The sequence below is a fragment of the Odontesthes bonariensis genome, chromosome 23 (genome assembly GCF_027942865.1).
Source record: "Odontesthes bonariensis isolate fOdoBon6 chromosome 23, fOdoBon6.hap1, whole genome shotgun sequence".
NCBI classification, from domain to species: domain Eukaryota; kingdom Metazoa; phylum Chordata; class Actinopteri; order Atheriniformes; family Atherinopsidae; genus Odontesthes; species Odontesthes bonariensis.
The window spans coordinates 27231522-27257960 of NC_134528.1; the positions used below are offsets into that span (position 1 = coordinate 27231522).

Genomic DNA, 26439 nt, shown 5'->3' on the forward strand with positions numbered 1-26439 from the left:
TGACTTTAAGTTCATTGTGCGTGTAAAGGCAGATGAGCAAATGCTTTTGGCAATATAGTGTAAACTACTACTGCTGCTGTTGATGATGATGATAATGAAAATAAAGTCTACCCAAACTCACCAGCACTGGATTCTTCAATTTAAGTGTCTGCAGATCCAGGCAGGAATGAGCTGAATTACTAAGGTCTTTTCCATTTTATTGTCCATCCCTTGGGACCCTCCAGAGCATCCCTGGCTCTCACACCCCAGTCACTAGAAATAGTATATTACTAAAGAGATATACAGTATCAGTATATTAAATATTAAAGTGTTGATATATATCGTCATCATTTATAATCATTTGAATAGATAAATTAATCAAGGTAGTCAGAATTGTTGACACTGGAACAACATTGAGCTTCAAGGTCCAGAAGGCAGCTGCTTAAAGGCTGATTCATACTCGGCGCAACCTCGCTCATACTAGCTGGTCGCAAATGGCGCAAACAGTCACGTGTCCCAAAATTCCGCCACGCCCCCCTTCGCAAGCTAGAAAATCCTCGCGCGGCGCAAGGTCGCGCACACAACTTTTTTTCTGACTTCGCGCGCGCTCAACCGGAAACAGCTGACCAAGAAAAACAAAAAATGAACACTTTCGGAAGTACCCAAAGTGCTTCTGCTCGTCCATCGTCCTCATTGGCAGAACAAGGACAAAGAACTCACCAGTCTCTTCTCTGTTCTGGTGCAAAGGACGAACATTCCACCTTCTCTTCTGTTTTTGCCGCAGCCGCTTAGCTCTGAGATACATATACAGTTCTACACCCAGAGTAAATTCATTCCGCATCAGATGTGCCAGCCTCTGCTGACGTGACACCACAGGTGGCATTGTGTATGCTTTCTTCGTATGCTTTTCAGCTTGTTTCCTCAACAGTGACGCCCGCTGGTCTGGAGAGAACTGCAAATGTGACGCATACTCGGCGCAAACTGCGCTTATGAGCTGAAGGAACTGTGAAGGGGCTGGTGCTTTCGATGACGTCATTAATGGTTCTCGAGCCAGAACAGTTGCGCGTTTGCGCCGAGTATGAATCAGCCTTAACTCACAACCAACATAAAGTCATAAGACAGCAGACCTAAAAATGAAATGCAGTGTTAATTCTCCTGTTTTAAATCAGTATTATTATGTAATGGAAACTGTCTGTATACATCATGCAAATGAACAGCTTGTCCCCTCATTATAAAGACTTGGCATTCTTTGTTGATGTACATAGCGTGATCTTTTGACTCAGAACTGTCTGCTTCTAAATTCAGACAAAACTGAAGTCGTTATCTTTGGACCTGAGCGTTTCAGGGAGAAATTGTCTAGCTATATAGTTACTCTAGATCAGAGGTCTTCAACAGGGGGTCCGCGACCCCCAGGGGGTCCGTGGAGGTACTGCAGGGGGGTCGCGAAATCTTTGGTTGATTAGACGATTTAAAAAAAAAAAAATAAATAAAAAAATAAAAATTTTCAAACAGTTTTTTCTCACAAATTGTGTGCAAACGTGTGCCATCCACAGATGGTTTGAGGATTCATTGTCCCATCTACATGCATGTTTAAAGTTAAAATCTGTGGATTATTTGAATAGCTCAGTGTTGTATGCAAGATGTTTGTTTATAAATGGCAGTGGCACGGCCACCCTGTACCTTGCACATGTTTAAAATAAAAACATGAATATATTAACCTGTGTATTATTTGAATAGCTTAATATTGAATGTACAATAACAGAGTAGCTAGGTTTATACACGGCACTAGGTCCCGTTAAATATAAAACACAATTGTATGCCATATAAATAGTAGGGGGGTCCCTGCTCCAACTCTCCATAAGTTTGGGGGTCCCTGGCCTGAAAAACGTTGAAGACCCCTGCTCTAGATGGTATTTCCTTGGCTTCTAGTTCTACAGTGAGGAACCTTGGAGTTATTTTTGACCAGAACTTATCATTTGACTCGCATATAAAACAGGTTTCTAGGACTGCCTTCTTTCATCTTTGTAATATTGTTAAAATCAGGAACATCTTGTCTCAGAGTGATGCAGAAAAACTAGTCCATGCATTTGTTACTTCAAGATTGGATTACTGTAATTCTTTATTATTGGGCTGTCCCACATATTCTCTGAAAAGCCTTCAGTTGATCCAAAATGCTGCAGCCAGAGTTTTGACGAGAACTAACAGGAGAGATCATATTTCTCCAGTTTTACCTTCTCTTCATTGGCTCCCTGTTAAATTCAGAATAGAATTTAAGATTCTTCTCCTTACATATAAAGCTCTTAATGACCGAGCTCCATCATATCTTAAAGATCTCATTGTAAGATATTTTCCTAACAGAGCACTTCGTTCCCAAACTGAAGGTTTACTTGAGGTTCCCAGAGTTTCTAAAAGTAGAATGGGAGGCAGAGCCTTCAGTTATCAGGCCCCTCTATTGTGGAATAAGCTGCCAGTAAATGTCCGGGAAGCAGACACCCTTTCCACTTTTAAGACCAGGCTTAAAACTTTCCTTTTTTATAAAGCTTATAGTTAGGTCTGTTGAATCTGATAGTGTGTCTGCTAGTGTGTCTTGTTCTGCCTCCACCTCTGGCACCCTCTATACTTTCATTACCCCCTACCCGAACCAGGGTTTGAATCCCATTCCCGCCTATCTTACCTCTTTTATTTCTCCCCCTACCCGAACCAGGGTTTGCATCCCCACCCCGCTGTGACTGGTGTGCAGTTGGTGAGAGTGAGTTGTATGGCTTTGTTTTTGTTGGTATTTTTAGTGATTATAGGACTGTTTAGGTGAGTTTGTCTGCTGAATCTGCTAGTGTGTCTTGTCCTGCCTCCACCTCTGGCACCTTCTATACTTTCATTACCCTCTACCCGAACCAGGGTTTGAATCCCATTCCCGCTTGTCTTACCTCTTTTATTTCTCCCCCTACCCGAACCAGGGTTTGCATCCCCACCCCGCTGTGACTGGTGTGCAGTTGGTGAGAGGCTGAGGTAGCTTGTGGCTGTAAAAAGATGGTTGTTGTGGTGTGAGGAGCAGATCTATATAGGGAGTACAGGGAATTACTCACTGAGTCTGGTCCTTTATTTATTTATTTATTTTTTCGTTAGCACAAGTTTCTTGTGTTTACCTTGAATAGGGATGGCTCAGGTAATCCTGAAACATCCCATAGTTAAGCTGCTATAGGCCTAGACTGCTGGGGGGCCTCATCTGTCACACCTTTCCTCACTTTACTCTCTTTATGTATATGTGATATTATTGTGGTCATTAACTTGTGTTTCCCTGTTCCAACAGATATCCTTTGAATGGTGTTACAGTGCCGCCGCGGCCCCCTCCCCCTTATGTCTTCTCAAACCCCAGCTGGTCGAGGCGGATGGCCACCCTTCCTGAGTCTGGTTCTGCCAGAGGTTTCTTCCTGTTAAAAGGGAGTTGTTTCTCTCCACAGTCGCCTCAGGCACGCTCAGGCCGGGAGATTGGACCGAAAAACAAAAAGTTTTCAGTGCAATCTGTTGGTTTTCTTAGCTAGGAAATTGTTTTTGAATTGGCTCTATATGAACGAATTGGATTATTTTATGAATTATGATTATTATTAATTAATTGAATTCCAATTGGCTTGAATTGGACTTACTATCTAAGTGCCTTGAGATGACATTTGTTGTATTTGGCGCTATATAAATAAAAATGAATTGAATTGAATTGAATTGAATCTTTTCTGCTATTGTTCCTCTTTTTTTTTCTAAATATGGAATAGACAATGACGAGATAGTTGCATGTTTTCATAGGAGGATGATGGAGTGACTCTGGGCCTTTCAACCAGCCAAGCACTGGTGAAGCTCCGGGATCAGCTCAGCACTTTGCTGGACCAGCACCAGAGAGCTGCTTGCAGACAAGCCTCTGCATTGGTAGGTACACTTTTGAATAGAATAATGTGTATCAGAGTTTTTTTTTCCACAAACTGAAATGATAATTATCTAGTTCTCTATTTCACTTTAATATATCTATGGTGTCCATACGGTCCAGATGACAGAGGCCATCTTAAAAGACCATGTACCTGGTAAAAACTTGTGGTGGTCCTGCACTCACTGTTCTGCTTTCGACTAAGGAAGAACAATGCTGCAGTAAATGGTGGAATGTGTTTATTCCAGATTGTACATGTCTCCACTGATGATAGTGACGGCAGCTGTGGGACTACATAAATGTATAGTAAATTTATGGCTATGATTAACTTTGCTTTCTGCAAAGTTTTTTCATCTCCCCCAATATTAATCGTAAGAAAATACCAAGTGAGCACCATGTAACTCAACTGGTTGAATGGACACCCCATGAACAGAGGACTGAGCTACAAAGCTGGCTCAAAATTTCAAGGTTAACTTTTGGGTTATCTGCCTTAACTTACCCTTACAATGGATATCTCGTTATGTGATACTAAGACAAAGGTCAGCAGCTTGGCAAGTCAATCCAAGTTTTCTGACGTTGGATATGTGCTTGTTCATGCAAAACATCTGCAGGTAGCATCAGATGACTGATCATATTCTTATTTTATAATATTTTTTATACCCTTACTTTCATACCTAAATAAGCAAAATGAAAAAAGTCATTATTCCTTGTTAGGATGCCTGGTTCTCAGAGAGTAAAAATTCAATCAACAAAGCTTTGCTATGCATGATCTTGATCTTGATCTGATCCATTAATAGCCACACGATTTATCGGTTACATGGTTGAAATCTTTGTAAGACATGTTGCATATCGTTCTGCTTTCTCCTTGTTGTTTTACTATGTTTAAATGGGAACAGTGGGTGAATAACTTCCTGTACCATGGCAACCGTCAATCCTGTCTACATTGGCCAGAAGCTGCCCTTACTCTACTGGTGGTGCTGGGACTCCTCTGTTGTCATGGCAGCCAACCTATGGGCAGGTAGGGAACCTGTTTTTTTGCAGTCATCCTGTCCTGAGCTGTCAGTCAGTGAGAGACTCGAGCATAGAAATGTTTCAGATCGTTCTACTGTAAATTCAAGTTTTTCTGTTTTATTTCTTTCTTTGTTTACCACATTCTTAGATTCTTAGATAAAATATATTTCTATGCATACACACAGTCTAATGCTGCATAATTTATTTCTTACACTACTGTTGTTAGGGTACTTGTCTGACTGCATTGTGCCAAGTGTAAAGTTTGGTGGAGGGGGATTATGGTGTGGGGTTGTTTTTCAGGAGCTGGGCTTGGCCCCTTAGTTCCAGTGAAAGGAACTCTGAATGCTTCAGCATACCAAGAGATTTTAGACAATTTCATGCTCCCAACTTTGTGGAAACAGTTTGGGGATGGCCCCTTCCTGTTCCTGACCTCAACCCGATAGATAACCTTTGGGACGAATTATAGCGGAGACCTCGTCCAACATCAGTGTCTGACCTCGCAAATGCGCTTCTTGTAGAATGGTCAAAAATTCCCATAAACACACTCCTAAACCTTTTGGAAAGCTTTCCTAGAAGAGTTGACGCTGTTATAGCAGCAAAGGGTGGGCCAACGTCATATTAAACCCTGTGGATTAAGAATGGGATGTCACTTAAGTTCATGTGCATGTAATATTCGCAGATGAGCGAATACCTTTGGCAATATAGTATAGGTCCAATGTTATGCTAAATTCACTGGGCTATATTGGGTGGTATTATATGGGAAGGCAGAGATATAAGCAGTGAGTGTGTAAGAAACTACACCCAAGTGTGATGAAAGTCTACATCTGGGCACATTTCAGATTTTAGAAACTTACCAGACAGCATGAAAAAAAAAAGTAATACGTTTGTAATGTCAGTGATATGAGTAACCAGGTTAGCTTGTTTTCACTCTGACTTAACATCTACAATGGCAGGGAACACATCAAGCCCAATAATTTACAAGGTGCAAGTAATATTACCCTTCTACTCTGATTGAAAGAATAGAATCACCAATTGGCTCTCATCTTTTGTAGATTTTGATGGTCTTTACATCAAAATTACAACATTTGGTTTCACCAGCTGTTGAGCTGTGGTATAAACTCACATTACATTTGTCATGAATATCTGCACTCTTTTTCCAAACTAAAACCAAGGTAAAAGATGTTGGTATGTAAAGCTAGTCAAGCTTTACTTGTGTGATTTGGACAGAATATATTGAGATTTATAGAGCTACATTAAATGAATAGTATTTTAACATTTTTATTAGATTTTTATAAACCTAATGCAATGAACACAAGCTCAGACATAACACATACGCCTATTGGGAAATCATAAAGATATGGAAAAAGTAATAAGCACATTTCATATACCCTGCAAGTCACTCGCCAACCCCATCATAGAAGATGAGAGGAAATGAGGACTACACTGGTTTGGGAAAACTATATATTTCTAACTTTGGTCAGTAGTTCTCCAATCTTTTCAAAATGCCTCAGTCTACATATTATGATTTATTTAGCATTCTTCCAGTTAAATGATAGTCCTTCACCATGAAACAGAAATTTGATATTACTCAGAAGTGCACTGTCCTACCCGACTCATTTATCATGACAGCTAACTGTGCCGGTCTGATCATGTGTGCATGTTAGCATTGACTCCTATTCACATTGTCACCAAATGGCTGTTGAGATTAAAGTGATAGTTCGGAGTAGATTCATCCTAGGGTCATTTGAACCGTGACATCCAGCCAAGTAGCCCACCCGAAGTTTTTTCGATATTGGCTGAACATCAGCTGAGTTACTGAGTTATCCCGAATAGCTTAGTACAAGCGCTAATGGAACCTGGCAGTATCTCCAAAATTACCACACTAAAATCACATGCCATGACACCAAACTTCTACAGTAGTACAAATATGGTCTGTACTCACAAAACGATGCATTTGGAAGTTTGTACACAGTCCAGGAGTTTATTATTATCAACACAAGCCTAATAGCTTCTCTGCTGCTAAAGCTGCGTCGACGTCACTTCCTTGATCTGGGAGCTTCAAAGTAAGATGAGGGTTGATCTACTACTGTAGACAACAAAGTATATGCTATATTCTACATGATTTTTTATGAATTTTTATGTTGTAGAGTTGTGAATTTATTTTATCAATGGAGAAATTGAGCAGCTTTGCTTTGTTGCATCTCAGAGATACGGCCAAATGTCCCGTTTGCGCGTCGGCATAGACTTTGATTGGCTGCCACGGAAAAACGGAAGTGAAAAAAAGTAATCCACATGATAACTTATTTGCGGCTTGGTCTGAAGATTCTATGTGCCAAGTCCCGTGGAGATTGGACAATAGGCGTGACCTTAAATGTGTTTTGAAGGTTTTCGATTAAATTCAAAATGGCGGAAAATCCAAGATGGCGCAGATGACGTCATGAGGTGCGTTATCCTCGTCTGTATCCAGTGATTCCATTGGTACCTCATTTGGGAATTTTGGACCAAGGAGTCCAAAGATATGAGCAAAAATGCATTTTTGCTACATATAGCGCCACCTATTGGCCAAACATCACCAAACTTCTTGGGCCACTTACCTTCGCGGTCTTGAGTCTGTGTTAGAAGTTTGACGTCATATCATCAAATGGTTGCCAAGATATGGCCTCACTTCCGGTTTGGCGGCATTAACCTCGAGTTTGATTGGCTTTTATGGAAAAACGGAAGCCTAATTAAAAATTCCACACGATAACTTTTGTGCGGCTTGGTCTTAAAAGTCTATGTGCCAAGTCTCGTGAAAATTGGACAATCTCTGTGACCTGAAATGCTTTTTTAAGCTTTTTGATTTAATTCAAAATGGCGGAAAATCTAAGTATACGCAAATTGACGTTATAGGGTGCGTTGGACTCGTCATGATCCAAGGATTCCAACGATGCCTCATTTGTGAAATTTGGACCATGGAGTCCAAATTTATTAGGCTGAATGTATATTGAACTTTGGCGTGTAGGTGGCGCTAGTGAGTAAGCTCTTGGGGCATGAAAATTCTTGACTTTGGCTTTGGCACTTGGTTAATTAAGTGTGCCAAATTTCACAACTTTTTACCATAGGGTTCATGGGGCTGCCATAGACTTCAATTGCAGCGGAAACGGATCAATAATAGGAAATGCTACTAACACAATGGGTGCCTTCGCAGCTTCGCTGCTAGGCCCCCAATGAATGCCACAGATGTCTTTTATTTGACATTTAATTTCATGTGTTTTTAGTTTTAAGCTTTTCTTGTTCCAGATTCAATGTTTAAGCAAGACTTAATATGAAAAGGTTCGTCGTCATATCTGAAGAGAAGGAAAAACTTCCTCAATTGTAGACATTTTTTCAATAAATATCAAGGTTGGCCTGCAACTTTCTCCAAGTCTTTAAAGGAGAAGTTCGTTTTTTTTTTTAAACCTGGACCTTATTTCTGTCATAAAATACGTTAATCTACTCACCAATAACAGTTCGGACACTATTTAGATCCGCGTATATATCGATAAAATGGGAGTGAACGGGGGCATCGGCTGATGCCCCTATATATGGATATATTCGCGGATCTAAATATCGTCCGAAGGAAGCCGACTTTCACCAAACTGTTATCGGTGAGTAGATGAATGTATTTTATGCCAGAAATAAGGTCCAGGTTTAAAAAAAAAAAAGAAAAAAACTTCTCCTTTAATTTTGGCCCACTGTGTACTTGAGTTTGATACCCCTGGTCTACAGTGTTGGGATTCATTCTCAATCTCATTCCTTGTTTTTCTCAGATGCCCTCTACATTCCTTCGATATAATGAATACAGTTAGTCATTTATTGATGCAAAAACAGTTTTGCAGAAATGACAACTAATTGCAAGCTATATTATTGTTTCTGCTGTTTGTCGCAAAGTTCAGGAATTAAATACATGTAATAACTGGCCGTGGCTCAGTGGTTAGAGTCGGTCGTCCAATAACCGGAAGGTTGGCGGTTCCCACTCTTGCGGTTCCCACTCTCCCCATTCCCACTCTCGCCACTCAAAAAAGATTGGTGGAACTGATAGCTGGAAGGGTGTCAGTCCACCTCCTTGTCACCGCTGAGGTGCCCTTGAGCAAGGCACCGTACCCCCCATGCTCCCTGGGCGCTTCATGGCTGCCCACTGTTCCAGGTTGGCATCTGTCTCTGAGTGTGTGACCCTGTGCATGTGCATGTGTGTGTCAACAGGTGCCAACCTGGATGGGTTAAAAGCGGAGGACAAATTTCGTGTGTATGTATGTATGCATGACCAATAAATCGGATCTTAATCTTAATCTTAAATAAATCGGATCTTAATACAGTTATTATATATTTTACTAGAATCAAATGAGGGATAGTTTCTCGAAGAGCTCCAGTTGATATACCTTTTTTCTTTTTTGTTCATTATTATTTTTTCAGTAATATCTCTGATCATTTTATGGTTGAATGTTTTACAATTCATTTGTGACATTGAGCTCTTTTATGTTCTTTACTTCTACAGTTCAGGTTTAGAGCTAGTGAATGCTGCAGCTCTACTCCTCCTTTTCTTGTTCAACCTGTTGTTGGTCAGACGCCAGGAGAGGCTGAAGAGGAATGAATTGGTCAAGCGCCTCAAACGCATCATCAGACATCTCAGTGGTGAGTCAGGATTGCAAATTTAAGCCCTGGTAATACAACAAAATGATGAAATTTGCACATCAAGTTGTCATGAGTTAGTTTGAAATAAAAAATACTTTATTTTGTTATATATACAGTATATATATATATATATATATATATATATACACTGCTCAAAAAAATAAAGTGAACACTAAAATAACACATCCTAGATCTCAATGACTGAAATATTCCAGTTGAAAATCGTTATTCATTACATAGTGGAATGCGTTGAGAACAAAATAACATAAAAATGATCAAGGTAAATAAAAATTATTATCCCATGGAGGTCTGGATTTGGAATCATACTCAAAATAAAAGAAAAATCACATTTTCCTCGAGACAAGTCGAAATGAGGCTCAGTAGTGTGTGTGGCCTCCACGTGCCTGTATGACAAGTAATGAAACTTTAGTTGACTTGTCATAAAACAACAACCAAACATTTTAAACAAATTTAAATTAAATGATTTACTTCAACAAGTTACTTAAAAGGAAAGTTCCGTTTTTATAAACCTAGACCTTATTTCAAGCTGTACGTTCATTTACTCATTGATAACATTTTGGTGTCACTCAGAGTTGTTTGGACGCTATTTAGATCATTCGAGATACTTTAAAATACTACATTTCACCAATACTTTAAAGTATTGGTGAAGGAGTTTCGTGCCCCGTTGACTCCCATTATAATATACGCGGATATATACGCAGCTCTCGGATGATGTAACCCTCTAACTCTCCAGCACCATATTAGGAGGAGTACACATGCTTTACATTAACTGTAGTAAACATTTGTTCCTCTTCTTGCAAAAACGTGTGGTCATTCATATTCTCTCTTTGCCTCACTTTGTCATAGACTCAACTTCTAACCCTGTTCCCATGTTAGGGGGAGGACACATGCTTCACATTACCATTAGTGAACACCTGCTTAGTCAGCTTAGTCAGTCTTCATAACTTAACATCTTCTCATGACCTCTTAACCTCTTGCCTCTTAGGCTACGGCTACACGAAAACGAAACAAGGTTTTTTTTTAAAACGGGTACGAAAACGATTTCGACCACACAGGGGAGCTTCTCTGTCCACATGACAACGCGACGCTTGCTGAAAACGATGCAGTACACACGAAACACCTCTAGGTGCGCTGTAAGCCACCCCCACCGGTTACACCAGAACAATAGAACAAGCAATGCGCATGCGTGTACGCCCCTACTTCTAACAGCGCGAAGCTCACGTTGTTCCTTCAACAATGCCGCTGTAGTTAGCAGTGTCTGCAGCAGTGCTGCTATCAATGTTGTGGGGTCCATGATGATCGCTGTCTGTCCTTGTTGTGTTGTCTTCTTCTTCCGGATTTTGAATAGAAGCTGCTTTTTGTTCTGGTCACTGACGTATGTGTATACGTCACTGGCGTTAGCCATGTGGCTGTGCAGACGTAAACAAATCCGTTTTCGCTGTAACAATGGAAACGAAACGACACCGTTTTCAAATCTTCCCACTCGTTACAACCCGTTCTCAAAAACTATCGTTTTGGGGTAGTGGGAACGCCGGCTCCGTGTGGCCGCGACAGCCAAACGATAAGAAAAAGTATCGTTTACAGTGAAAAACGTTTTCGTGTAGCTGTAGCCTTAACCTCTTATTGTTCCGAAAATTGATGCTCACTCAACGTAAACACCAGGTGTCAAAATTTCCTCATTTTTGTGTTTAAACTCTTTATGCACATTATTAATGAACAAATGGGGGATGAGTAACCAAATGTCTGTTTTTGTGATGATTAACAGCATTTATGTTCGCTACCCTCCCCTGTTACATTCATTCCCTTTCCTGCCTCTTCATCCAAGATTACTTGTCAGGGTGTGTGGGGGAAGTACGGTGGCCCTCGTCTCTTTACCCTGACCTGTATACACCCTCATCCTCATCGTGGTCCCTTCACTGGACTTACCGTGACTCTCAGCTGGTTAACCTGCCTGTCAGTCTGCTGGTGGAAGGAGATATAATTGCTTTGAGACCTGGACAAGAGGCGTTTGCATCCCTCAGAGGAATCAAGGTCAGTCTGTGTAGCTGCTCAGCCGTATGCTATTCAGTGATTTATGCTTTTGAAAATGTATTTTTTGGCATTGGTGTAGAAAGCCATATGGGCCAACATGGGCACAGTAGTGCACACACATGCACACACTCAATCCAAAATATTGGTAATATCAGAGAGCAACACTGATTGTCTGAAAAGATGCTTTTCTGAGTTCTTCTAACATTCATAATCCATTAGCAGGTTGTGTGGTACAACTCGTTAATTTTTTTAATTCCAAACAAGTTGTGCACTGAAACATTTTTAGTTAATTCATGGATGTGAATAATGTAATGTGTTGTATTAAAAAAAACTAAAGAGTTTTTTTTTTTTTTTTTTTAATTGAATTTTAGACCGTTTGAGACTTGTTATAAATGATAGCTTTTTTTATTTCCTATATTACACATTCAAAATATTATTTGTGTAGGAGCGCTTTGTGGATTTGTCCTGATATTTATTTGAGGTAGTTTGTGGATGGAGTACCATAAACCTGAATGTCAAAAAACTCCAAGGCTCTCTCTTTTTAAAAAATCATTTTAAAAGTCTTTATATATTTAATTTTATTGCCTTTATTATTTTTTATACATATATATGTCAGTGTTTCCTGCAGCGCATTATAGTTAAGGCGACCGCCTTAGCAAACTCGCACTGCCGCCTTGCCAACGTTCCCAAAAAAAATAAAAATAATAATAATAATTTTTTTTTTTAAACCGAAGTAATAATGCTTTGCCAGGCTCAGACATTAACACATTGAATACCGGCGGTTTTTACAGAATTATGTCGTAGAATCCCAGCGTTCTAAACCATTTTTTTAACGTTTTTTGTACAGTCACAGCATATTATGTGATAGGGCCACTGAAACATGTTATGGCTCGTTTGAAAGCTGAGACTTTAAACTCTTTGTGGGTCAAAACTGTGTGTTTCTAGGTGCCGCCATTAGCGAGCTATCCTTAGCTAAACCAAGGCGGGTATCCACCAAAATCAACAACAAAGTGAGATATCGGGGCTTTTGTGAAACGTGCGCTCTTTCAGCCTGTCGCACTTTAGACACTTACAAATCCGGGTCAGAGGATTTGCGTCGTGTCGCATGTTGCAAAGCTAACCTGTTCATAAGACCGCCTCCTTAGACTTGTCGCGTGTCTTCTTCTCCTTCTTGTTGTTTGTTTATGTTATTTTACCGTCACCCTCTGGAAACCGACACGTGCGATTGGACAAAATGCGGAAATGCACAACAATCAATGCAGCGTTATCAAAATTGTTCTTGAGTTGACGCAAAGCCATTGGCGTAATGATCAAAATGTCCAGATGATGACACCAGTTTTTGACTGCCATCTATGTCAGTTCTGTTCATCACATAATTACAAAAATCACACAGAATGTGCATTAGAATGTATAGATTCAGAATCCATAAAAAAACCGTAAAAACTTATTTTTACCATTTGGGAGCCAACGCATGGGCAGTAAAAACGTAGTTTTACGTGACTTGGGAGTCAATGTGTTAAGTGTGCTGTCTGAACGTAGCCTTGGATATGTGGTCCAGATATGTGTACCAGCGGCCATATTTATATAACGTGCCCATATTAATCTTGCGACAAAAAAATTTGTGGCGTTCAGAGGAATCTCTTTTAACCTGATAACTTTGTTAATGTGTTCATTTTAACAGCCCTAATATGTATGTATGTATTTTGTAATCAGCTCTATAGACTGCCCCCTTAAAACTTTGCTATTTTTTTTTCTCTTACTCAGGATGATGGGCACATAGTATTGCAACCAGGAGATTTGTTCCCTCCATTCTCTCCACCTCCTTCCCCTCGGGCCACTGAGAAGAGAGGACCCCAGAGTCCCCAGAAACATAGGCTTTTCAGAGTGGTCCGTACTCCAGTGCTGGACCCAGTCAGGTAGAATACTTTGTTATGTTGGGTACACATTGTTTCATTAATAAATGTCTCCCTGAATGTACGTGTCTAATCATTTATAAGAATATTATTTTAGAGACTGGGGGCCAGATGCATTAAAGTGTAATTTCCTCATTAAAACTGTGTATGCACAAAGGCAGAAATACGCATGTTTTTGCCAGTGTTTTAAAGCACTGTGTGTGCATGGTTCTCTTTTATACATCCCAGTCATCAAGAAACTAGAAGCATTTGCAAAAAAAAAAGATTTCTACTTCAATTTTTAGCCATGAATAGATGCAGAAACGAGACAAAATTTGCACCCAACTAAATACACATTAGAATGAAAGCAATAATAAATAAGACGCACACTTTTTTTTTAGTTTATAAAGCTGAGGCACTGATTAGTGAGGAACTGAAAAAGGAAATAGGTTTTATTTGGTTATTTCAGGTCATTATAATAACGAACAGGGGGAAAAAATGGTGAACTGAAAATGTAACAGGCGATCAGCTCTTTAAGTTCAAAGCAAATTAACTAAGGTATACAAAATCTTTATATGTGTATATATATATATATATATATATATATATATATATATATATATATATATGGTATGTTATATAGAACATAAATATCATATAGGTATTTTATGAGGCCATATAAAGAAAACTCAGACTCATGTTGATGACCTATAATATCAGATTATACGTTGGGGTGGAAAAAAAGTGGTCTGGGTTTATGTGAGTCTTAATTTCCTTCCACTCATTGGGCGTTTATTTATTTTTTTTACCAACAGGAGCAGTTTGGACTTGGCATTGTCCCGGCCAATCACAGTGCTAGATAATGAGAGGTTTACTGCGCAGTCGATTATCACGAAGCTCATTTGTCCTGTTGTGATGGTGAGTTTTGACATGGGTTGTCTATTTTTCTCTCTTTTTTTTTTTCTCTTTTTGTCTTACAGACATGTTTGCTTGTTCCCATTTCAGGTTTCATTCCTGTTGGTGAACACTGTCCGCTTTTTTTGCGATGCCCCCAACCTCACTCCTGTCCGCTACAATTTCTTTCAGCTTCAGGTAAAATAATTCCAAATAATTATTGCATAGATGGAAAGACTAGAGATGCACTACTGTGTGATTTATTTTCCTTGTCCGTATTAGTCAACCAGCCTATTTTTGCAGGGTCCCTGGAGAAATGCAAACATTTTTATCCTTTTTAATATCTGTGGGTAATAAAATGTCATAATACCAGAGGAGATGACTGTGCAGTGATGTAAGTCTGAAATTGTATTTGAAGCTGATGGGTGTTCTGCCCATCTTGCCGCTGCTCTTTCCTGTGATGTGGGTGCTGGTGAATGCCTTTGGAGAAGCCAAGGTCCTTGCTGAGTTCAGCCGTGCATCACCAGCTAGCTTGGTGAGCAGCATGCACACACACACACACACCGACAAATGTGACATGTACCGGCAGCAAAAATGAATTTGGTTACCAACACAGATGTTTTTGTGTACTTTTTAATATAGTCATAAAAAGAAAGGTATACCCATTGACAATTACAGGGTTTTCTGTATCATCACATAAAAATAATAAGAAATCATCTTGTCTTTACAAAGTCTTAAAATTAGGTCAGTACAAGCTGAGATGAAACTAAAATTACTGATAAATTGTGCAATTTCATTTTTCATGTAACAAAAGTAAAGCTAAAATTCAGAAGCACTCTATGAAAACTACTTATATAGAACACACTTACTGCTTCCATTGGAATTAAGAGAGGAAGTTTCAGCCAGGTACTGCTAATCAATTGCAGTTAAGTAATTGATCACGAGCAAGTGTGACCCCTGCATGAAAAGTTTTGACAGTTTCCTGGTCTAGCATCTTCAGTTATGTGATAAGACAATGCCAGGAAGGAAATATATCCGCAGTGACAATAGAGAAGCCATTGTTGCAGCCCAGGGCGATGGAGCCGATTCCAAACAATTTAGTCCATCTTGTACAGGAAAAGGAATTATTCACATAAACATTCAAGACTGTTGCAGAGCTTCTCAGGAGTGAACAGCCTCGCAGTCCCCCCAAGGTCAAACCGTGCAGTTCTCAGAGAAAGTCCAAAAAAATAAAATAAATCAAGAGCTAGAACAAGTATGGCTTGTATAAAAGTATAACAGGAAAAAGCATCTTCTCTCTAATAACAACATGGAAGTACATCATAGGTTTTCAAAATTAATATCTGAACAAATCGCAAGACTTCTGGACCAATGTTCTTTGCACATATGAGACCAAAGTGGAGAGGCACCATCACCTCAGGCACTACCCAGGCTCCGCCCTCGCAGTGACGCAACACCTTCGGCTCTGCTACACTTACTCAGGCAAACTGCTCATTCAGGTGGATTCGAGTTCCCGAAAAAATGGGAACTCCACCTACTTTGTCGGGAAGCAATCAACTTCGAGCAGCGCCAACGGCCCAGGGTAGAGGCGTGTTCAAGGTAGTGACGTGGTTGAACTGCCACTCAATCCATGGATTGTACACGGAAGCGCTTCATTCAATATCAACATGGAGCAGCGTCAAGCTTTTGACACTGCTGTAGATGCTGTAATGAAAGTGTTCGATGGGAGATTCTCGTTAAAAATCGAGCAAAGAACAGCCCTTGAATCATTTCTTGACAGGAAAGACGTTTTCGCCTTGCTCCCTACTGGCTTTGGTAAGAGTTTAATCTACCAGTTAGCCCTGCTGGTAGCTAAATCATACGTCAGAGGAAAGAGTGGTGTGATTGGCTTAAGCTTAGGCACAGCCTTTTCTGGCCACAACCAGTAGCAACCCGAGGGAGGCGGGTTGACCAGGCCATTTCGAATCGTATTCGTTATGGTCTTGGTCAGACCAGAATCTCGAAGAGATTTGAAAGTCTATGTTAATCAGGCTACTCAGGCACGGTAGTGGAGGGGTGATGATTTAGGCATTATTTGACGCCACAGGACCCAGGCATTTGCATTCACTGATTCGATTAAGAATTCTTCTGTTTACCAAAGTGTTCTAGAGTCAAATCTGAAGCCCTGTGTCTAATAGCTAAAGCTAAGCTTTAACTGAGTCTTGCAGTCAGATGGTGTCCCCAAGCACTCCAGCGAATCTACAACAGGATGGCTTGAAAAGAAAATAATTGAGGTATTGCAATAGCCTAGTCAAATCCAGACCTCAATCCAATTGCAATGCTGTGGTGGAACCTGTGCATAAATGAAAGTCTACAAATTCAATGAACTAAAGCAATGTTGTATAAAGAAGAGTGCGCAAAAAAGCCCCAACAATGATATAGAAGCCTGATGAAGTCGTACAGAAACATATTAATTCAGTTGTGTTAATGTAAAATCACAGAAAGAGTACTTTCACGGGTGTGCAATAAGGCTGCAGCAAATATGAAGGACAGAAGAATTGAAAGAGAAGCTAAATCTGAGTTCTACACCTTCTTTGAGTCCTTAATCCAAAGAATGTTTATTATACAGACCCATAGCTGATGTCAATCAATCTCCTAAAAGTGTGTGCTGGATATTAGAGATGTCCCGATCCGAACTCGATCGGAATCGGACGTATGCGTGCCGTAAAGCGAAGCAGAACACGGCAGCAGCTTGAAGCTGGGGGCGCGAATGTCTGCGGTGTGGAGGTATTTTAAAGTGGATGACAAAAACGTGAGATATGCAAACTTGGGATTTCAAGAGGTGGCAAGGCAAGGTTTTTATATTAGACATTGTTGCACTAAACTACAATATGAAGAATTTTTTTTTTTATTACTTGATTACTTTTTTTGTTCAAGCTACCTCACAGAAGTGCTCTGTTTATAAGTGTTAAATCACAAAATAAGGTCGATAAAATAAAAAAATCAGGGACATCCGGGATCTGTTTCTTTGCTGTTCTTAATTTTTTTTGATGTACTGTAGAAGTATCGGATCGGGACTCGGTATCGGCAAATACTCAAAATCAAATGACTCGGATTCAGGGGCAAAAAAACATGATTGGGACACGCCTACTGGATATGTAAAACCTGATTGCATGTCCGTTATCTCTGCAATGGAGAACATAGATAGTCAGATTTCCTGAATGTGTTTTTTGTTGGTCCACTGTATTTCTCTACTGTAGCATGCTGGTTTTTGCAGCATTAAAAAGAGAGAGGATTGAAAGTTAACCACTGGCTGTAAGTGTTTTTGAAGGTGTTAATGTCCATTTTTGATATTGTAACAATTTCCCTCACACGATCAATAAATTAACAAAATGTTCATATAGAGAAATAGCTCATTTGTGTGACTGGAGGAATAGTTCCGTTATGTTTGTGTTTAGTAGATGCACACCAGAGAGCCAGGTTTTGATAACGGGTAACATACTGAAAAACATCATCTTGTGTAAACTCGAGTCACTTGGTTGTATGACAGCCAGCAACTTACATGTAACATGTAAAAAGTAACCGTTTAGCAACACGATTGAAGCCTTGATGGTGAAATTTGTTCTGGAGCTCCTCCTTGTTTAGGGTCATATTTTGGTTCATACATATACATTTCACACTATGGGTTTTAGTGGAAAAGTGGCTTTTGCTTCTAGAAAAAAAACAGAATATGTTTGGAGGCATAGACATGGACTACTATATATACCACTTTTTCTTCTTCTTTCGGCCTCTCCCTTTATCGGGGTCGCCACAGCAAGTCGAAACTGACAAAGCATGAGTTGTTGTTTTTTGTGTGTGAGTTGGGATTTCTACCAGTGCTTTATGTCTGTTTCACTTATTCATTAATTTTATTTATTGTCTTAATGTACAGCACTTTTGTCAAGCATTGCTTTTTTTTTAAACGTGCTTTATAAATAAATTTGGATTGGGTTGGAAAAAGTGGTGGCTATAAAAGTGTTTAAAATAAAGATATTGAGACCTGCCCCTAAATCTGACTGATATAATGAATTAATACAGCAAGCCTGAGGACTGCACCTGAAATATAAGTAGAGTTTTTCTGCCTTTGGGGCAGATAAGTGTGCTGCACACCAACTTTGTCTTTGCCTGTGTCATGCACTGCAACTAAGTATGATTTGTATCTGCTGTCGTGCTCCTACCCCAGATTATGTCACACAGCTGCTTGCTCTCTTTCCTTAATTTTCTTTAGGCGTATGACATACTGTTCCCGGAAGTTGCATTATTTCATTCATTGCTGAAGTTTCCTTATTAGTGGGATGCTAATAATAGTTTGTAACTTGGCTTCTGCAGCCTTATATTCTAAAAAATAGAAAAACTTAAGTTGCAGATGGTGGGGCAAGAGGAATGAGGAAGGCTGGCTGCAGACTGAATTGTTAGCTTTATTTTTAAATGCATTGTAATGGGCAGGACTTTCTTTGACCATGTAGCATGGGAGCACGGGGCTGACTTGTTACATTTAAATATTATCATTGTTATTATTATTCATGTATAATACATGCAAACTGATTTGAGCTGCACATTTTAAAAGTATTTGGATCTGTTTATGTTTTATTTAATATGGCAGAAACAGAAGTTTGAGGATAAGAACGGTATTTTGAGTGTGACTTCTGTGAGAGAAATTATTAAAAATTGTATTTCAATCTACAAAAATGACTAATGGATATCACATGCACCCTTTTAAATTCACTCAAATGATGTAGCTAAGCACTGACTACATTATGTTTTTTTTTTTATGAATAAAAACTAAATGAAACTAATTAAATGGTTAATAAGATAGCTCAATGGTAAGATGTGAATGCATCTTTTCAGATGGCCGTGGTGCTCATGTTCCAGTACTCCATAGCAATTCATTGCACTTCATAGCAATATGCATCATTTAGGGAGGATAATTAAGAGGAGCTCATAATAAAGTGAGAAATGAACACAAACTAGTTTATTTTGGAACTGTTATCTTTGTTCAAAACTTTAGATTGAAAACTATGAACATGAACCTGTTCAATTTTAATCTAGTCCATCCCAGGGCCAACACATGTAAACAACCAAATATCACACACTCATACTTTTCAGTTAGAATTACAATTTAATCTAAGATGCATGTTTATCAATTGTGGGAGGATGCCTAATAACCTGTTGTGGGTTATATGACCACAAGGAGAACATGCAAACATGAAATTTCCCACAAAAAGACTTTTCTTCTGTTAAATGATACAGAGCTTTGAAAATCTTGATTGGTTGATGCACATAAAATGATAAAAAAAAAAACATCTATTTAGAAAAATTAGAGGTTGTAATGCTGCAAAATTATACAATTGGGTAAATACTTTATTCGGCTATACAAATGCTCTGAAATAGTTGAAATTACATGAATGTTCCTCTAATTTAGATATCTTTTCTTTATTGATGATAATGACAACTATAATCTTATCATTCAACCTTGTTTTAATTTAATATTTATTTTAATATATTGTGGGCCTAAATTAAGCATTAAGCAAAGCTACACTACTGACCACATCCTTGGACATGCAAAGGACCTCAGCTCATAGACTGCATATAAGGATATTCAAACCAACCCCCATTTTCCTAATTGTATGACCCACCCCCACTTTCCTTATGAGCTCAAGTAAAGCCAAAAGAAAAGCAGGAGGCAGCACCTTAAGACCATGTCTCCACCCCAAACGAACCACCTGTCAATTTGACAATTTGGTCCCTCACATTTGCTCACACAAGATGCTCACAATTCTGGCTTCAAATTAAATAAGGCCGGAAAAGGGTGGAATGCCCTCTCCGGGTCGGGAATGAGATCCTTCCCCAAGTGGAGGAGTTCAAGTATCTCGGGGTCTTGTTCACGAGTGAGGGACGAATGGAGCAGGAGATTGACAGGCGGATCGGTGCGGCGTCTGCAGTGATGCGGGCTCTGCACCGGCCCGTCGTGGTGAAGAAGGAGCTGAGCCAGAAGGCGAAGCTCTCGATTTACCGGTCAATCTATGTTCCTACCCTCACCTATGATCACGAGCTGTGGGTAGTGACCGAAAGAATGAGATCGCGAATACAAGCGGCCGAAATGAGTTTCCTCCGCAGGGTGTCTGGGCTCTCCCTTAGAGATAGGGTGAGAAGCTCGGTCATCCGGGAGGGGCTCGGAGTAGAACCGCTGCTCCTCCGCATCCAGAGGAGTCAAATGAGGTGGCTCGGGCATCTGGTTAGGATGCCTCCTGGACGCCTCCCCGGTGAGGTGTTCCGGGCCCGTCCCACTGGGAGGAGGCCCCGGGGAAGGCCCAGGACACGTTGGAGAGACTATGTTTCTCGGCTGGCCTGGGAACGCCTCGGGGTCCCCCCAGAAGAGCTGGAGGAAGTGGCCGGGGACAGGGACGTCTGGGTTTCTCTGCTTAAGCTGCTGCCCCTGCGACCCGACCCCCGGGGAAGCGGAAGATGATGGATGGATGGATGAAATTAAATGTGAAAATCATTGTGTGTACACTAGTTAGAGCAATGTTATGTGTCTTGAGACCTGAGTAAAGTTGCTTTGGACTTGAGTACGTGTACAAATCAACAAACAGTATTACGTTATAGATGGATATTGACTGCGTACAGGTTTTATAAGTTTAAAAAATTGGCTGTAAGCATCTTTACTTGAATGACCCATATGAGTTTAAATCTAACATACATGTGAAAACGCACTGAAAGAGAGACGAGAACCTTTGGAGGCCTCGCTCTGTGTTTTAACCAGACTCTTCTCTTGCCCCAGCTTGCTAAGTTCTCTGAGGACACTCTAAGCAGCTACACGGAAGTGGTTTCATCCCAGGTATAACCTCTCACTGTCTCGCTCTTCTCTCACACACTAGCTTGACTCCCAGCACCATCTGAGTTTGTCTATCTTCACTCACTCACTGTCTTCGCCCGTCTGCAGCACCTCTGTGGAATCCCTGTTCACAGCTCTCACAATCCTTCAACCTCCGCTTCAATGATTTGATTTCTGTACCAACGAAATCACAACCAATTTCGTCTGATTTTTTTCCATGTGTCCACTCCCTTTTATTGTTTGATATGATATGTTTTTTACATTCATCTTGCTCGTTGTTATTTTCTCTCCTTTGAATCTTTGATTTTGGTCACTGTTCAACTGGATTATCAGTCAAAACATCTTGACCAAGCACCTCTGAATGTAAGTTTACCCTCGGTCCTCAGTCATCTTTAATATCTTAACTGTGTCAGTCCTGCCCCTTAAAGATTCCCATCCAATGAATATAATTTCTGCATCCGACACCTTTTACGGTTACTGACTAAACTGAATTATTGACCGCTATTGTCACTAAACTGTAGTATTCAAGGGACAATGGAGCAAATCAACAGTCATCAGTTGATTATTTCTGCTCTGTCTCTTGAAAAGTATCACATACAGTATGTACGTTGCTCTAGATAAATCCATAGCAAGTGTAACATCCTTAGAGGGAATTTTACATCAGTTTGTGCCTGGCCTTTCACCCTTGCTTGTCTGGTTGCACTGCATGACTGCAAAGCTGACTCTGCGCTGGTAATTCTGTAATGTTTCCTCTCCTTGTGTCCTCTCTATATCATGTAAATAGTTTCCACTACACAGAATAATATTTAGCAAGTGATATTATGGTTTGAACAACCGATATACCTACATAAATACATGTATATACACAGTGTATATATATATATATATATATATATATATATATATATATATATATGTAAATGTTATGGCATGCCGTTCAGGAAATTAATCTTTGAATATATTGAATGAAACTTTGAATATGTGAAGTGAACCTTGAATACGTTGAATGAAACTTTGAATATATGGACTGAACCTCTGAATATATTGAATGAAACTGAATATATGGAATGAACCTCTGACATCAGTCAAGTTTCATTCAATACATTCAGACTTCACGGTAGTGCCTGTGTCCATCTTGTGTAAGGTGTGGATACTGCAGCAAAAAGTGAATGACAATGAGTCAGTCCGCTCGGAATCTCGTAGCAGAAATATTAAACAATGAGGACTTCATTAACACACTGGCGAATGCGTGTATGGGCCTCCCGATACCCCTTCCCAATACTGTTCTTCTGACGAAGAAGTTCGCTCCCTTTTTAATCGTGGTAGACCTACTACAACAGGCCAGGCAGCTGTTTATCAGGCCAATCTCAGCATGCCTTCAACCTCTCAGGAGTGCCCCAAAACAGCCCCTGTGTGCAATCTCTGCCTGTAAACAAGAAAGGACCCAAGACACAAGATGTAGTAATAGCTAGGCTTTATTTAAAACTAGATGAGTGCTTTTATAATGCATATAAAAATATAGATCATATTCTATATCTCAGTGCAGCTATGATGAGCCCTGGTAACAGGGACTCTCCTTCACAAAAAAAGAACTATTAAAGGAACACTGCTGCGTGTAGAGGTCTGTATGGTTAGCTGGATATAGTTTTCAGTTGATTTAATGAAGGTAAAACACAGTGAATGGCCGTGCGTAAGGGCACTGCGCTCTGCACTTCTCCGGCACTGGAGAAGCTGCTACGGCTACATGGATTTTGGGAACTGAAAGAGAAGCTCTTCATATCTTGTTTCGATACAATAAGAATCACCCACCTTCATAGACCAGTGCAGGCTGAATATTTAGTTTAATATTGAACGAATTTGATGATTGGCAAAACATTGTCATTCGTTTTTACACACTGTTACACAAGATGGCCGCAGGCCCTGCAGCGAAGTCTAACGTCATTCAAGTTTCATTCAATATATTCAGTTTCATTCAATATATTCAAAGTTTCATTCCATATATTCAAAGTATCACTCCATATATTCAAGGTTCACTCCATATTTTCAAAGTTTCATTCAATATATTCAAGTTTCACTTCATATATTCAAGGATTCATTCAATATATTCAAAGATTAATTCCCTGAACGGAATGCCATAGTGTGTGTGTGTGTATATATATATATATATATATATTGTGTGTGTGTGTGTGTGTGTGTGTGTGTGTGTGTGTGTATATATATATATATATATATATATATATATATAGAATACTTTATTCATCCCCCAGTGGGGGAAATTCAAAATGAGTGAAGTAGCTCAAAATATATGTATTTTTTAAAATATTTATAGTGATTGTATATTAGAACAACAACAACAATAATAATGAACGAATACATAAATAAATAAATTTGAGACAAACATCAAAGTCAGCACTCACTGTTAAAAAGCCTAATAGCTGTGGGGACAAAGGACCTCCTGAACCTCTCAGTCCTGCAGCGCAGAGAGATGAGCCTCTCACTGCAGCTGCTCCTCTGTCCTGCCAGGATGCTGTGAAGAGGATGTTTATTGTTCTCCAAAACAGAATAGAAATATAATGTATGTGTATACATATATATGATTCTGCAGTTGTTGGCGACCTCCGCACACTCTGCGCCTCAGTATCCGTCTGTCATTTACGTGGCCTACCACTTTGTGACTGAGTTGCTGTTGTTTCCAATCGCTTCCACTTTGTTATAATACCACTTGACTGTGGAATATGTAGTTGTGAGAAAATTTCACGACTGGACTTGTTGCACAGGTGGCATCCTATCACGATACCACGCTAGAATTCACTGAGCTCCACAGAGTGACCCATTCTTTCACAATGTTTGTAGAAGCAGTCTGCATGCCTAGGTGCTTGAATTTATACACCTGTGGCCATGGAAGTGATTGGAACACCTGAATTTAATTATTTGGATGAGTGAATGAATACTTTTGGCAATATAGTGTATATAGTATCTACAAATAACATTACAGACATGTTGATGGTAGTAGGATTTTTTTATTCAGAATATTAGAATATTAGGAAAATAATAAGGATATTCACCACCTCTATTTTTCTTGCTGGCATTATGGCATCAAAAATTAAATGGTGATATTCAGTGTACCATAATGTGCAAGATAACTGATAATTTTGGATACATTAGAAACAAAGAACATCCTCTTGGAAATATGATTACAGGTGCTTATTTGTTTTTGCATGCTGGATGCTGCCTAATGGAGTGGAAACAAGATTTTGAACATAATACTTATTTTTTAAAATGATCCTGAACAAATCGTTATAATTGCTTATTTTTCTGCCATCAAGGATTCCATCTAAAATTAATCGTAATGTCTGCATGGATGCGTTTGTTGCAACTTGCGCTAGACTTCATCTCTTTGCCAAGTAGTGTAGAATCTTTGTCCTTTTTGTATGTAGTCTGATCTCTTAGTTAATTAGGAAGATATCCTCTGTGGTTTATAGTTGGGTAGAAGTTTTTGATAGATTTTTTTCCTCGTTTTTTGCCTCACACAATGTCCATATTGTATTACTTCAGTGTTGTTAAAGACTCCTGTATTTATATATTCAATATTCCTCAGCTTTCTCGTGTGTGTGTGTGTGTGTGTTTTTCTGTCTGCTTGTATGTGTATTTTTGTGCGTATGTGCTCATTATAACAGGAGATGTGGCGTTGTGTTTGGCGAGACCTTATTGGAATCCTGAAAGGAGAATCTCACACACTCAGCTATACATCCAGCCTTCTACATACACTGGGATCTGTCACTGTGAGTACTATGTACCCCAATCTTTTTTGAAAAAAAAGCAAAAGGTTTTCTGAAAAACATTTAAATTTGGTATGGTAATATTATCAATATTTTAGTTTTTACCTTGTATACGGTGCTGTTGGGATACGGTGCAAAGTTTAAATAAAAATGGATGTATTGAAGTCCTATGTTCAGCTGATAATAGTGTAAAGAAAATATTTCAAATGTTGAAAATTTTTTTGTTTTTGGAAAAATGTGCTAATTTCAACTTTACTGCCATCCAAATTCAACTCAGTAGTTGGTTGAGATGTGTTGTTCAGCATAACGTCTCAGCAACATTCTTCTACTTCAGATGATTTGCAGATCTTAAGCTGGACATATAGTTTATTCAATAGGAATCCTTTGTGTCCCCATAGCAAAACAGGTTTTATTTGCTATTTTCAGATTCCCAACTTATGGTTTTGATTTTTTTTAACTCGCATCACGTCTGTAAGAATGCCCTCCCTCTGTCTCTTTATTGAGAAAATAGAATTAAACAGTCCTAGTTCCTTCAGTCCACATAGAGGGACACCAATGTCTTTGCCCTGATGTATAGGCTGATTTGGATGTATATGTCAGCTGTGGTTTACCTGCAGAGCACAAACATCGAAATGGAAAATGGACTGTATTTAAATAGAGCTTGTCTAGTTTACCACTCAAAGTGCTTTTACACTACAAGTGACATTTGCATATTCACACATGCACTCATACAGCACTTCTCAGTCCATACAGTGTTATATTCTAATCCATATTTATTCCCTATCAAACACATTCACACACCCATGAACTCATCTGGGACACCTGGAGCCACTGGGGCTGTGTCTTGCCCAAGGACACTTCAAAATGTGGTCTGGGCAGTCCAGGATGTAAACACTGACCTTCCAAGTGGCAGACGACTGCTCTTCATCCTCAGCTATAGTCAAGCTATATGTTCAAATAAATGTATGACTCTGCAATGGAGGTAATGTGATTCCCTAAGTTTACGATCCATCGTGTGGCTCTTCCAGTGTTAATCGCACCAAAAATGGTCTTTTGGTAAATGGCACACAGCCAGGGTGAATACTTTCCTTTGCCAAATATGCCATCTTCTGTACCATCATCCTACAATCATATCTTCTACAGACATCATTCAGTTATGATCTGTTTCACAGATGTATTGCATCTGTAATCCTGTATTTCCTCCTCAGTGTGGGTAGCATGTGGTTCAGACCACTATGGCCCAAGTGTTGGTGAATATCTTTCTAAATAAGAGTAGTTGTATTTGGTCTTTGGGTAAGAACATTGGGCCTCATGCAACAACCGTTTGTACGCACAGGTTTGTTCTTAAATCGTGCATACGAGTGATTTAAGAGAATTTGCGCATTCACCATTCTTTTCGTATTTTACGTTTTCTTTCAG

At 39.5% G+C, this 26439-nt stretch overlaps 1 protein-coding gene across 3 annotated transcripts in view; it reads left to right on the top strand.

The window, feature by feature from the left end:
- The window catches only part of tmem94 (transmembrane protein 94), a 67172-nt gene that overhangs the window by 10412 nt on the left and 30321 nt on the right, over positions 1-26439 (top strand). Inside the window, exons 3-13 of one of the 3 annotated variants that reach the window (XM_075457023.1) lie at positions 3775-3894; positions 4786-4907; positions 9414-9550; positions 11397-11602; positions 13367-13518; positions 14310-14412; positions 14500-14586; positions 14807-14923; positions 21188-21244; positions 21575-21604; positions 24919-25023. In XM_075457023.1, coding sequence (XP_075313138.1) covers positions 3775-3894; positions 4786-4907; positions 9414-9550; positions 11397-11602; positions 13367-13518; positions 14310-14412; positions 14500-14586; positions 14807-14923; positions 21188-21244; positions 21575-21604; positions 24919-25023 — 1236 coding nt within the window. The remainder of the gene's footprint in view (positions 1-3774; positions 3895-4785; positions 4908-9413; positions 9551-11396; positions 11603-13366; positions 13519-14309; positions 14413-14499; positions 14587-14806; positions 14924-21187; positions 21245-21574; positions 21605-24918; positions 25024-26439) is intronic. The other 2 variants (XM_075457024.1, XM_075457025.1) reach the window with 2 other exon arrangements.